At 28.7% G+C, this 15,246-nt stretch overlaps 1 protein-coding gene across 4 annotated transcripts in view; it reads left to right on the forward strand.

The window, feature by feature from the left end:
* mob2a (MOB kinase activator 2a) overlaps window positions 1-10,546 on the forward strand; it is an 83,542-nt gene extending 72,996 nt beyond the window's left edge. For all 4 annotated transcript variants that reach the window (XM_073831914.1, XM_073831913.1, XM_073831912.1 and 1 more), the window contains exons 3-5: window positions 300-393; window positions 5,992-6,116; window positions 8,541-10,546. In XM_073831914.1, the coding sequence (XP_073688015.1) occupies window positions 300-393; window positions 5,992-6,116; window positions 8,541-8,812 (491 nt within the window). In that variant the 3' untranslated portion in view covers window positions 8,813-10,546. The remainder of the gene's footprint in view (window positions 1-299; window positions 394-5,991; window positions 6,117-8,540) is intronic.
* Window positions 10,547-15,246: the final 4,700 nt, after the last annotated feature.

The raw sequence follows: 15,246 nt of genomic DNA on the forward strand, positions 1-15,246 counted from the left end.
GTGAAATACTTTTTTCTACACTGTTACTTATTGATAATTTAAAGTATGGAATGAAGTATATTCAGAATTGACATTTAATACATATATAATAGACATTTCTCTCGTCTCATCCACCATTTAAACCAGCTAAAACCAGACCAAGAATGACTATGATGGCTTAAAATGCGGCTTTCATGGGGAACTTGTTTGGTTTTGGAACAGAGCCGTTGTCTTCAGCTTAATTGATTGTGAAATATCAATAAAAAACGTATAACTTTATGAATGTCAGTTTTTAAAACGATTTCTTTTGTCTTTTTCAGCAACAACCTTCTTCAATCTCATAAATCTGCAGTATAGCACAATCTCCGAGTTTTGCACGGGGGACACATGTCAAGCCATGACAGCCTGTAATACGTAAGTTTCTTAATTTCGCCCGTCTTTCTAGCTCTTTCTTCCTCCAGACGTGTCCCGAGGCGAGAACCAGAGCCCTCCTTTTACGTGAACTGCTTCTGGATCGAATGTTTCTCATATTCACAATGTTTTTCAGCACTGAGTCTGGGTTTGTGGGTCTGATTGGGGTTAATGCATGACTGGAATGAAAGCGGACACACATTTCACTGCAGCCAGTGCTTGTTTGGCTTTCAGATGTGTTTTTAAGGAGAGAATACAAGGGGACTATTCTCAGAACCAGGGGTTTTGTAAGTTTTTTGAGGTGGAACCAATTTAATGACCTAAAAGGCCTTTAGTTGAATCTTCTCAAAGGCTGTTTGGGACGATCAGGAGCACAAACTGAAGATGAAAGAGATCCGTTAGAGAATCGCTTTTGGCAACGTTTATCTTACAGCTTTAGTCTCTTGACCAGCTTAGTGACTATTGTTTTTTACTTCTTTTTAAGAGTATTGTGTCATTTAAATTTCCTAAAACATTTATTTGGCACATTCCCACTACTTAAATGTTTCACTTCTTTATAATATAGAAGAAATGTCCAGAAAATTCAGAAATCTTTGTATTTTTACCTAACGACAACATTATCATCATCATTATTATTATTATTATTATTATTATTAATGATAATTATTATAAAATACATATTTTATAATACAAAAATATAGTAATAGTAGTAGTAGTAGTAGTAGTAGTAGTAGTAATACTAATACTAATAATAATAATAATAATTGTTATTATTAAATGCATTTATAATACATAAGTGTAATTAAAATATTATTTTATTTTTATTACTGTTGTTGTAAATACATAAAAATGAAAATAAATGTAAAACAAATAAATAACTATTAAAGAGAAATAGAAATAAAATACTTGAACTTTTAAAATTTTATAATACATAATAAATTTTTAAAAATTCATAATTTATAAAATTATTATTATTATAAAATACATTTAAAATACATAAGTATAATAATTAAAATTATTATATTGTTTTTTTATTACTTTTGTGGCTGTAAATACATAAAAATAAAAATAAATGTAAAACAAATAAAAAACGTTATTAATGTAACTATTAAAAACAAAATAAAACATAAAATATTTTTAAAATAACAATTATTATTGTTATTATAATTATTGTTTTATTTTTATTACTTTTGTTGTTGTAAATACATAATAAAAATAAATGTAAAAAAAATAAAATAAAAAATAATAACTAATAAAAAATAAATACAAATAAAATACTTAAACTTTTAGAATTTTATAATACATAATACATTTTTGAAAATTCAGAAAACTTGATAACAAAATTATTATTATTATTATTATTATTATTATTATTAATTATTTAAATGTATAATACATAAGTATAATAATTAAAATTATTATTATAATTATTGTTTTATTTTTGTTGTTTTATTACTGTTGTTGTTATACAGGTAGATTCAACAAATAAAAACATTATTTTTATTAATACAACTTATAAATAATCAAATAAATTAATAAATACAAATAAAAATACTTAAACGTTAAAATTTTTATGATATATAAGAAATATTTAGAAAATTCAGAAAACTTTGTATTTTTTTTACCTAACGACAACATTATTCATCAATATTATTATTAATACTATTATAATAAAATACATATTTTATAATACAAAAATATAATAATAATAGTAGTAGTAGTAGTAATAATAATAATAATAATAATAATAATAATAATAATGTTGTTGTTATTATAAAATAAATTTATTTATTTTTATTATTATTATTTTAAATGTATTTTTTACTGTTGTTGTTATAAATACATAAAATGAAAATAAATGTAAAATAATACAAATAAAATACTTTTAGGTTTTTATAATACATAAGAAATATCCAGAAAATTCAGAAAACTTCGTATTTTTACCTTACAACATTATTAATCATCATCATCATCATCATCATTATTATTATTATTATTATTATTATTATTATAAAATAAATTTAGAATATATATGTATAAAAAATACTATTATTATTATTATTATTATTATTATTATTTAATTTTATTTTTATTACTGTTGTAAATACATAAAAATGAGCCTAAATGTAAAACAAATAAAAACATTTATTAATATAACTAATAAATATTCAAATAAAATAATAAATACAAATAAAATAGTTAAACTTTTACATTTTTATAATATATAAGAAATATCCAGAAAATTTTTACCTAACAACAATTACAATAATAATAATAATAAAAATGTTGTTGTTATAAATACATACAATTGATTATAAATGTAAAACAAATAAAAACATTGATTTTATTAATATAACAAAAAAATAATTCTAAAGAAAATACATAAACCTTTAATAATTTTATATATAACTATAATATATTAAAAAATTGTATTTTTACCCAACAACAGCAACAATAATAATTATAATAATTATTATTATTATAACTGTTGTTGTTATAAATACATACAAGTAAATATAAATGTATATTTATGGTTTTTTATTAATATAACAAACAAAATAAACATATAAAATACATTTAAATACATATAAAATGTACATTTATGTATTTAATTATTTTAGCATTTTCAAGCACAAACATAATAATTATTTTTTCATCCTATAATATTTCAGTGATTTTGTTTACTTGAAGAATTAGCATTTTTTTTGCTCTTACCAAACAGCTTTCATTACCATCATACAAAACATTTTAGAAAACTGAATTTCTAGAAAATAGTTTAAACTTAAATGAGCACAGCATAGTAAGAAATGTAATTTAATTAAAAAAAAAAAAAAAAAAAAATATATATATATATATATATATATATATAAATTGTAATGAGCTTTATTACCAAATCGAAAAATGTCATTACCATCACACACACAATATTAATAATCCACTCTTATACATTTATACCAAAATCCACTTGAAGTTTGATCATAAAAGTTACCTTGTAACATGAAACTGTTCAAAGAAATTTCATTTTCAAGATTGGAAGCATTTAAGAAATGTGTGTAATTGTGGAATCACTCAATACAAGTCAAAGGGAAAGACGTGCCTCCGTCGGTACATTCCCACAGCCGGCCGTGTTGACTTCAAAAATCGCTGCTCGACTCGTTGGCCCTGTTCTTCAGCCGGGTGTGAGTCTCTAAAGACTGACCCTGCAGAACCAGATTCATGACTATTCATGACAAACGTTAAAGGACGTGGATTGCCAGCACACACAAAAACACAAACAATTAGACGCTCACCTCAGGCATTCCACGCAGGGCAAGGATGGGCTCCTCAAATCAGCAGACGCGTTCGCCGTCTCTTGACAAATCTACTTCTGATGAAAAGACTTGGAGGAAAGGGAGGGGCGGCGATGCACAAATAGACCTGACGTTCAGTTTATTGGGTTATACATGTGCTCATATGTTAAAGTATATTATTAGTATGCTTATGTGCGTTTGTAGTTAGTGGGTGTTTCTTGAAATACAGACACTTCCATTTCCAGTGGGTTGATTTTTATTTTTTATTTTTATAGTATCTTTTTCAAATTGATCCTAATTATGCATACATTTATTGTCTTACCCTTGTCCCAGACAGACTTTATATTATATTATTATCTTATATTATATCTTATATTATATAACACTTAGTATTCAGTACTTGTTTTGGAAATATATAATTTTTTGACAAATTATGAGATCATTATATTGTCATTGACACCATGAGCCATTTATTATTGTGTAGATTTTTACTAGTAAAAAAATAAATAAATCAGAAATCTTTGTTGTTTTAACTTGTTGTTTTAAGTTGTTTTAACTAAAAAAAAACAATTATTATTATTATTAATAATAGTAATGATAATAATAATTATTATTTTATTATTATTAATAATAATAATAATTATTATTATTTTTGTTGTTGTTATATAGTTTTTATTAAATAATAATGATATAAACATATTATTATTATTATTATTATTATTATTAATTAATTTTATTGTTGTTGTTGGTTGTTATATACAATTGTTTTTATTAAATAATAATTATATAAAATTATTATTATTATTATTATTATTAGAGATTTTTTTTTACCAGTAAACAAATTAATAACCTTATTTTTGCCAAATAACTAAAACAAAAACCAAATAATAATGACATAAAGTAATTTATAATTCATCAAAATAAGAATAATAATAATTATTATTATTATAAATTATTGTTGTTTTTGTTAGTGTTATATAAAATAGTTTTTATTAAATAATATTTTCATTATTATTATTAAAACTTTTTTACCAGTAAATCTTGCCTTATAGCTAAAATAATAACAAAACAAAGAGTAATAATAATAATCATCATCATCGTAATCATATTAAAAAAATAATAATAATTAAAATAATTAAATTGCTGTTGCTGTCATATAAGTTTTTATTAAATAATAATGATATAAAATAATTTATAATTCATCAAAATAAAAATTAAAAAAAAAATAATAATAATTATTATTATTATAAATTTTTATTGTTGTATAATTTTTTTTATTAAATAATAATTTTATTATTATTAGAGAGTTTTTACTTTTTTTTATACCAGTAACAAAATATTTTTTGCCATATACCTAAAATAATAACAAAAAATAATAATCATTAGCATCATCATAATAATATTTTAAAAATAATTTAAATTATTATTGTTGTTACATAAAACTGTTTTTATTAAATAATAATGATATACAATCATTTATAATTCATCAAAATAATAATTATAATTATAGAATTGCTGTTCTTATGAATATAAAAATAAATATAAATTTCATTAAATATTAAATATTATTAATTAACACCATGAGATTTTTGCCAAATAACTAAAACAAAACAAATCTTCATAACATTAAAAAAAAAATATTAATTTATTTTATTTTTTACTTGAGTACGTATTGTGAAAATTGTAACAGTTTGAAAACATGAATAAATGAATATGGAAATATGGAAAATTGGAAAATTCCATTTTTGGGGTATATTCTGATATGCATGCCCATGTTAAGATAGGTAGGCATTTTAATCTAAATATATAATCTGAATATTTCATGTTTTGTTGAAGAGTTTTATACAGGTAGATTCAATACTTGTGCTTTTGTGATTGTGAATTAATCTGCCGCCATTTGTACTGTAAACCCGCTCTTGAATCTGTAACTCAATCATATCGTTTAAAGATATCTGAGAGCATTGAGACGCTTGCGGCATTCAGCCTGATATTCAGAGACACATAGCGTCTGTGTTTATCTGCTGATTGTGCTTTAGTTTACCCATGACGGTTATTTCAGTTGAACGTTGAGCTGCTCATCCGTTGAGTGATCAGCTTTGGTTTGCTGGGAGTTCAGTGAAGCGTTCAGTCTGCATTCCTAGAGATTTGTAATGTCTACAGACCCTCACAAACTCACCATGAATGAACACTCCTCCTCAAAATCCTGATAGGAGCTAGAAAATCAGCACATTTTGAAACCGTGAATTGTTCTCTTTGTGCGAAATGTGATTCACAGTAAGTTGATTTTCACAGTTTTTCTGCTTTTTTCCAGAATATACTACTGGTATGATGAAAGGGGGAAGAAGACGAAGTGCACAGCGCCTCAGTATATCGACCTCGTCATGACTTTTGTGCAGAAATTAGTGACGGACGAAGACATCTTTCCCACAAAATATGGTGTGTGTGATCACTGCCCTCTACACTCATAATGGACAAACACAACAGTTGAGATTTCTTAGATCAGTGGCGCCCTCTAGTGTTCATGGAGAAGAATGGATTTGAATGGATGCTTGATTTAACTGGTTAGGGAGTTTTATTTTATTTTAGGGAAATTAATTTGCCATTATGCAAATTTGTTTTACATTTTATTGGTTTCCTTTAAATTAAAGTATATAAAAACCAAAATAAATAACATGGTCTTGTTAAAATGCAAATCAGGGTTATTTTGTTTGATTAAAACAAAAACTTAAACCATAAAAAATACTTGAGGCAAAATATTTACTGAAATAAAAACATACCACAATTTAAAACTATATATTGTCTATTATTTCTTGTATATTAAAGTAAACAATAGCAAAAATAAATAATATGATTTAGTTAATAAGCAAATCCGGGTTATTTTGTCAGATGAAAACTATAACTTAAACCATAAAAATAAATTACTTGAAGCAAAATAAATGTTCACTGAAATAAAATGTAACTTATTTTATTTAATCTATTTGCCTATTATGTCTTGTACATTAAAGTAAATATTAACAGAAATGAATAATATGGTTTAATTAATATGCAGATCAGGGTTATTTTATTTGATGAAAATAATAACTTAAACCATAAAAATAAATAACTTGAAGCAAAATAAAATTATTAAAATAAAATATAACAACGTATTTTGTTTGACCTATTTGCCTATTATGTCTTGTGAATTAAAGTAAATAATAACAAAAATAAATAATATGGTTTAATTAATATGCAAATCAGGGTTAAAAAAGTGAAATAGCAATAACAAATTAATGTATAATAATAATTACATTTAAACATAACAAATTACTTTTTTTCAGTAAAATAAAGTAGATTCAGTAAATACAATGAACAATAAAAATAGACGATTTGATACTGAATTTAATTTTAATTTCCACATTTGTTGTTTGAAAAGGCCTGCAAAAATATGATCAATATAACAAATAAAGTAATTACAAAAATAATAAATGACTTTGTTTTTCATTCAATACTGTAAATACAATGACAAATAAAATAAAACAAATGATACAAATAATACATATTATTTAAAAAAAAAATTAATTCTGATTTAATTTCCACATTTGTTATTTAAAAATGCCTACAAAATATTAATTTTTACAAAAACATTACTCTAATCATTGTACATAATAATAATAATAATAATAATAATAATAATAATAATAATATTATAATAAACTAATTATAAATAAATAAAATTTATATTGAAAATACAATTAAAATAACCAAAACCATTTTAATTTCCACATTTGTTGTGGTTGAAAAGGTCTACAAAAATACGATTAACTGATACAAAAACATTACTAAAATCATTGTAAATATAATAATAAAAATAATAATTAACTCATTAAAAATCATTTAAATTATAAGTTTCAAATAATTTAAAATAATTACATTACAAATAATAAATTACTTAATTTTCCACTCAATAAATACAATTTAAAAAAATACACAAATAACACAAATAAGTCTTTTCCTTTTATTTCAATTTCCACATTTTTGTGTTCGAAAAGGCCTACAAAAATATTAAATTTTACAAAAACATTTCTAAAATCATTGTAAATATAGTAATAATAATGATAATGATAGTAATAATAATATAATAATAATAATAATTTATTAAACATAATAACAATTACATATTTACAATTGTAAAAAGTTACAAATCATTTAAAATAATTACATTACAGATAATACATTACTTTATTTTCCATTCAATAAAATGAGCAACAAAAAAATAAAACAAATGACTAAATAATAATTTAAAAATGCCTACAAAATTATCAATTGTTACAAACATATTATTAAAATCTATAATAATAATAATAAGCTCATTAAAAAAAAATAAGAAATTGTTTTCTGTTTAATAAATACAGTGGAAAAATAAAATGAAAATGAACAAAAATGTAAAATAATTACATTAAAAATACATTATTTTCTATTTAATAAATGCAGTGAACAATAAAAAATAATAAAACAAATGACAACAATTATATATATAACAAATATATATACACATATATACATATAATTTTTTTTTTTACATTTTTGTGTTTGAAAAGGCCTACAAAATATTATTAATTGTTACAACAACGTTACTAAAAATGTTTTTTTGGGGGCAACCCTTGGATGTTGTTATAATAATTAATTAATTAAATTTTAATGATTTTAATAATTTTTCTTTTACTTTTAATTTGATTAAATGAAGTCAGGTCAGGTCACCTTTATTTATATAGTGCTTTTTACTGTACATTTTTGTGTCAAGTCAGCTGTCCAGTATCAAAAAGAAAAACAGTGTGTCGATAATGCAGCAAATAAATGATAAATATCTCTATTTCCCTCCAGGCAAGGACTTTCCCAACTCGTTCGAGTCTCTGGTGAAGAAGGTCTGCCGGTATCTGTTTCACGTTCTGGCTCACATCTACTGGGCTCACTTCAAGGAGACAGTGGCTCTGGACCTGCAAGGACACTTGAACACACTGTACGCACATTTCATGGTGTTCATCAGGGAATTCAACCTGGTCGACTCCAAGGAGACCTGCATCATGGACGACCTTTCGGAGGTGCTGTGTGCCCCGCTGCCGCCCCACACACACAACCACGCGACCGAGAGATGAGCCTCGAACCTGGGGGACGGCGACGAAACATGCGAGGCCTCTTCGGACGGGCCCCTCCGTCACTATTTTCTCAAGAGAACCGATCAAAAGTTGGGGCCCGAGGGCCAGCGGTTCTGCAATTCTCGTACCAGCACAGATTGGCGTGAATGTTTCCTACAGGACGAAACAATCTGGCTCCATTCTCATTTATACAGGAACTGTTTATATTTTAATTTGCCTTTTTTTATTATTATTATTATTATTTCCGCGCATGCGCTCTCGGAGGTTTTCGTTTTTGTTTACTTTTAGGGAATGGTGTCTTTCGGCTCGGCTCGGCTCTCATCAGTGCCTTGGATTTCTAGCTAAGGTATTGTTTGTTTATATGCAACGACGTTTAGAAATTATCACTGACCTCTGGCTCCCCCTTGTGGAGGGAGCAAAGTCACATACCGACTGACTGTTTATGGTCTCTGCAGCCTTATTTCTCATTAAAACTAGCGCTAAATCTCTCTTTTTCATATTCTAGCCATCATTATCCACGTCTTTATGTTTAAAGGAGACTTTCAGAACAAAAATGTACAGATAATGTACTCACCCCTTTGTTATACAAGTTCATGTCTTTCTTTCTCGTTGTAAATTTTTTTTTTTTTGAGGAAAACATTTCAGGATTTTTCTCCATATAGTGGACTTCTATGGTGCCCAAGAGTTTGAAAGTCCAAAATACAGTTTAAAAGCAGTTTCAAAGAGCTCAAAACGTTCCCAGTCGAGGAATAAGGGTCTTGTCTAGCAAAACAATCTGTCATTTTAAAAAAAAATTGACCATTTATACTTTTTTAACCTCAAATGCTTATCTTTTCTAGCTTTGCGTGAACTGTGTATTCTGGTTCAACACCGTTGAACTCCTCCAACTTCAAAATCAACAAAGTGTTTACAAAGTGAGCGTACAAAGCCTTTACAAAAAAAGGTAAAACGGCGACGTAGGATGATTTCGAAGTTGGAGGAGAAAATAAGATGGGAGTTTTTCGACATAAGCTAACTTTCATGACAAGACAAGACGAGCATTTGAGGTTAAAAAGCATATTTTTTGAGACTTTAGATTGTTTTACTAAATAAGCCTTTGCTAAGGCTGTTTAGAGCCATTTGAAGCTCATTTAAACTGCATTTTGGAAGTTAGAAGTCATAGAAGTCCACTATATGGAGAGAAATCCTGAAATGTTTTTCTCAAAAGACATAATTTCTTTACGACTGAAGCAAAGAAAGACATGAACATGAGTATATTATCTGTACATTTTTGTTCTCTCCTTTCAATCAGTGTATTAGCCTTTTAAGATGGTGTATAAAGGGTTTGATGGTTTAGAGAAAGACAAGGATATTAGCGATATCTGCAGACGTGGATTGATATTGTTGCATGGCAGTTGCCTTGCTGTGTTGCATCGACGAGCACATCTTCCAGCGTCGCAACCTGTTTTTTATTTCACTTTTTTCCTTTAAGTTATCAGAGGTCATGAATATTCTGTGTGTAGAAAATGCACATATTCTTTCCCAACAAATAGATTGTAAAATCACAGTAATTGCCTTTAGCGAGAGAGCGTCTCTCCTTCTTGTTTTATTTATTTTTACCTTTTTTATCTATTTGCAGAGTTCTCTCAGTTCTTGCTTTCTTTTTATGTATTTTAATTATCTAAGTTAAAAGCCACTTAATATTTTAAGCTCTCTGCGAAATATAATCAAATAAAAACAAGAAATGCCACGTGACCTCAGTTGTGTTGTGTTTGCTTCATTTCTGACATTTTGGAAAATATGTTGCCTACATTACTAGTCAAAAGTTTTTGAACAGTAGGATTAAAAAAAAATATATTATTATCTATATTTAAAACAGCTGAGTGATTTTTTTCAGGATTCTTTGATGAATAGAAAAATCCAAAGATCAGCATTTATCTGAAATAAAAAGCTTTTTTGAAATCATAGAAATGAATACTTTTTTGTATAATCTTTTTGAGCAGTAAATTAGCAGAATGTTAGAATGATTTCTGAAGGATCGTGTGACTGGAGTAATGATGAAAAGTAAAAATTCCGCTTTGAAACCACAGGAATAAATCACATTTTAAAATATATTCAAATAGAAAACAGGTATTTTAAACAGTAAAAATATTTCAAAATTTCACTGTTTTTGCTGTACTTTGGATCAAATAAATGCAGGCTTGGTGAGCAGAAGAGACTTCTCTGGAAAAAAAAAAAAACATTTAAAATCCTTCAAAATCAGTCAAAACTTTTGACTGGTAGTGTACTTAAAGGTGCATTCAGTAGTTTGGTGATAATTTTGTGTTTTGCACTTTATGTTAAAAAGGTAATTGCGACTTTTTATCTCACAATTCAGAATTTGTTTCTTAAAATTCTGAGGAAAAAGGAAAAACCCCCGAGTTAATAAGTTGAGTTTTACCGTTTTGAAATCCATTCAGCCGTTCTCCTGTTCTGGCGATATCACTTTTAGCATAGCTTAGCATAGATCATTGAATCCTATTAGACCAGAAGCATCGCGTTCAAAAATGACCAACGAGTTTCCATAATTTTCCTATTTAAAACTTGACTCTTCTGCAGTTATATCGTGTACTAAGACCGGTGGAAAATGTAAAGCTGTGATTTTCTAGGCCGATAAGAATTACTTCCATTCTGGCTTAATAGTCAAGGAAGTTTGCTGCCGTAATAAGGCCGAATCAGGTGGAGTAATATCACGCAGCGCCTGAAATTAGTTCCCAGCTAGGTTAGCATTTGCACACGTGCTGCGTGATAATACTCCGCCTGCTTCGGCCGTGTTACAGCAGCAAACTTCCTTGACTATTATTGTGTAGTTTCTAATCTTATCAGCCTAGAAAATCACAGCTTTACATTTTCCACCGATATTAGTACACGATATAACTATAGAAGAGTCAAGTTTTAAATAAGTCAAATACCGAAACTCGTTGGTCATTTTTGAACGCGATGCTATTGGTCTAATAGGATTCAATGATCTATGCTAAGCTATGCTAAAAGTGATATCGCTAGAACAGGAGAACGGCTGAATGGATTTCAAAACGGTAAAACTCAACTTATTAACTCAGGGGGGAGTTGGAGAATGAGCCTATTTCCAAAAAAAGTGGAGTGTTCCTTTAATTATGCAGAAGGCAAACGGATGAGTTTTAACATGGGGAATCTATGGGATTGACTCCTTTTGAAGCCAGTCTCTAGCGGCCAGTCGATGAATTGCAGTTTGAGGTACTTCCGTGTTGGTTTCAATAGAGAGAGCAGGAGGTTTCCTCTTGGGTAAGACACACCAATTTCCAATATCATGCAGCACAACTAGATTTTTGATCAGCTAAAAATAGCTGGAGGCAGATGAGACAAGAAGTCACACCCATAATATTTACAAATGTTCGGCCATGTTGAATTGACATGACCCGCGCATTTCATCATACGTCATAGAGAGTCCTTGAGCTGATTGGCTGCCGCCTCTGTAGACACCAAAGTCCTTTTAAGGCAAGTCATGTCACTCCGCGGCCATCTTTGAAATGCCTCTGGGGCAGGCAAGTGCAGCTCCTATCTCTTTGAATGGGGAAACATCAAATTCTCCAAAACTGTTCACCAAGTTTACGATTAAATTTCATATTTTAAATCTCCAAAGAAATCCAACAAGAACTGCCTCATAAATATGGTTCCTTGTGCTCCAATAGCGTTTAAAAACGCTTATTTTTCCGGCTAAATGAGCCAGTGCGCATGCGCAGTGTCTTAAAGCGCACGTCTTAAAGCGCCTATTGTTTCTATAGCAACCGGGACTTCTAACGGCAGCTGCAGTGACGCGCTGACTTTACTAATCAACGATTGGCTCTTTCACTAAGAAGGCGGGGCTTCGCGGCCTTAATGAGCGTTGCATTTTTCCCCGTTTAAAACTATACCAGTGACAAGTCTTTGGTAGACACGCTAGTAGCATAGTGTAATTTAATAACGCTAAGCACGAAAATTATTAGATGTTTTATTATGTGTTTTAACAGCGAACACAACGGGGAAATTAAATAGCCGAAGAACACCATGGATTGCAAGGTTAATGTACTACTGAATACATTGTTCTGCTGTCTAAACCATGGAAAAAGCATGTGGAAGCTGCTAAATCATATGGAGAAGACCTTACTGAGCAGGTTAGGCCGCAATATTTTGACAAACTAAAGTTAACCACGAGCAGTATTAATTAAGATATTAGCCTAATATTTCACTTACCTGACCAGAAATGATAAGAACAAACACGAATGTGGTCAGTTCAGTTTGGCCAACCATAAACGCCTTTTGTTCCAATCCTCAGACAGTTTTTTTGCACTCTTCTCCTTGATTTGTTATAACTTTTTGCGGTCTATAATACTCCAAATGTTTATCTCGATCCGACCGATTAGTACATCCCAAAACATGATAATAATTGACCATTTTTAGCAACAATAATCAGCAAAATATGCGTCCTGAAAACACTCTATTAATAATATGTTCCATATTATGTGGGTCATCTTCACAATCTCTAGTACTTCTTGGTGTGACCACAAGATGGCAGTGTTTCTCAATCAAGACATGAGCCTGGCGTGTATTTACGAATTTTAAAAGACTCATGAATATTGATTAAAAGTAAGTCACTGTGACTGGGCAGGTCAGGGCGGTTGCCAAGCAACGTCATCCTAATTATATTCTAGTAAAGCAGAGTCAGCTAATTAATATTCATAAGGTAAGCCTTTGTTTAGCTGTACTCAGAGCCATAGAGAAACAGAGTTACGACACTCCCATAGGCTTCCATAGGAACTGAGGAATGCGGAAGTAAAGCGTGTCCAAACAACCAATAGCTCCTTCATTGAAGCCCATTCATTTCAGCGCTTCTCAAGCACAGTCGCCGGTAAATTGAAGAAATTACTGCATTTTTTTTTACATTTTAAAGCATCAGTTGACCTCTCGGAAAACGGGCCAGTAGTGGTATTTTATTAAGCGTGTTGTAGTTCATGTTTATCGTTAAAAAATAAACTGTTATACTGTAAATGCAGTTAGATAACGTGAGAAACACCGTAAAAGCGACCATAACCAGATACTAGTTGTCATATTTTTACGTTTTTAGTCTTTCTGCAATCTTTCTCTCACGGTAGGAGGTTGAATGAGTTTCAGTAAAGACTGCATTCAAGAAATACGATGAAAATGTATGCTGAATGCAATTCGTTGCCTTGTGTTGTTTTAAACACTGTTTTCATCTTTTCTATTATGTTAAATGCCATTTTTGCTTGCCTTTTATAATATTCAGTTATGTTGTATATTTGAATATCATAAAAAATAAAACGAGTAAATAACTTGTTTTATTTAACATTAAATCGTTAAATCGACACATATAAAAAAGAGAGTGTTTGATCATGACCAAATGTATTTTACTTTAAATATTACTCTAACTATAATATAAATGCTATATTAGAAAATGTTATCTTTTAAATGGTCAGGATCATTATTGCACATATTATTTAGTACAAAAAAAACCCTTCTCAAAATATTAACTAAATAGAACTGAACTATATATTACAATTATTTAGTTGAATAAAAGTTACACTTAAGGTGTTTGGTCACATTTGACTGCCAAAAAGTATGAGAACATATTAATTATGTCTCTTTATCACTCCCCAGAATAAAATGCGATTGTAAAGCGTATTCAGAGAAGTTATCAATACACAATCAATGCACATTATGCGTTAATAATTACTCGAAATTGCTGCAAATATAGTAAAACTGCTGTCTATCCTACTTAAACCCATTCAAACACATGGAACTATTGAGAGCTCCATGAACCACGTGACCGCGCGGCGGCGAGATCAAAGCGTGTCGCAACTCTGTTTCTCTATGGCTCTGGCTGTACTGTAGTGTAAAATCACCCACGTTTGAACCAATTTACGTTTTTAACATGTATGTAAGTGTTAAACAGGAACACAGAAACACAATACAAATAAACAGGCTGGTTTATTTCTATAACAAGGCAGGCATGAAACAGGGATTTTATGCTTCCTCAAAGCACATGCAGTCATTCAAATACCCTGAGAGCTTCATTCAATCGTGCATATCTCTCAACAAGAGAGCTTTAATTGCAACAGTGCATCCGTATTTCTTACAACTGATTATCATTACTAAAATATATCATGTTAAGTTAGTATGCTCTAGTGTTGTACTGTAATAGTATTTCAGCATTAACCTCCTGAGACTTACCAACTGAGTGGACAGTTTTGTTGTAATAAATAATTATGGTCAATATTTTAAAGAGATCTCAGATTAAAGGTTTGAAGATAATTTAATATTTTACACATTTACACAAGGCATTGCTACTTTTTATCTCACAATTCAAACTTTTTTCTTACAATTCTGAGGAAAAATTTAGAATTACCAGTGACTCAGAATTTTGAAATAGTTTCCATACAATT

The sequence above is a fragment of the Garra rufa genome, chromosome 25, assembly GCF_049309525.1.
Source record: "Garra rufa chromosome 25, GarRuf1.0, whole genome shotgun sequence".
Classification (NCBI taxonomy): Eukaryota; Metazoa; Chordata; class Actinopteri; order Cypriniformes; family Cyprinidae; genus Garra; species Garra rufa.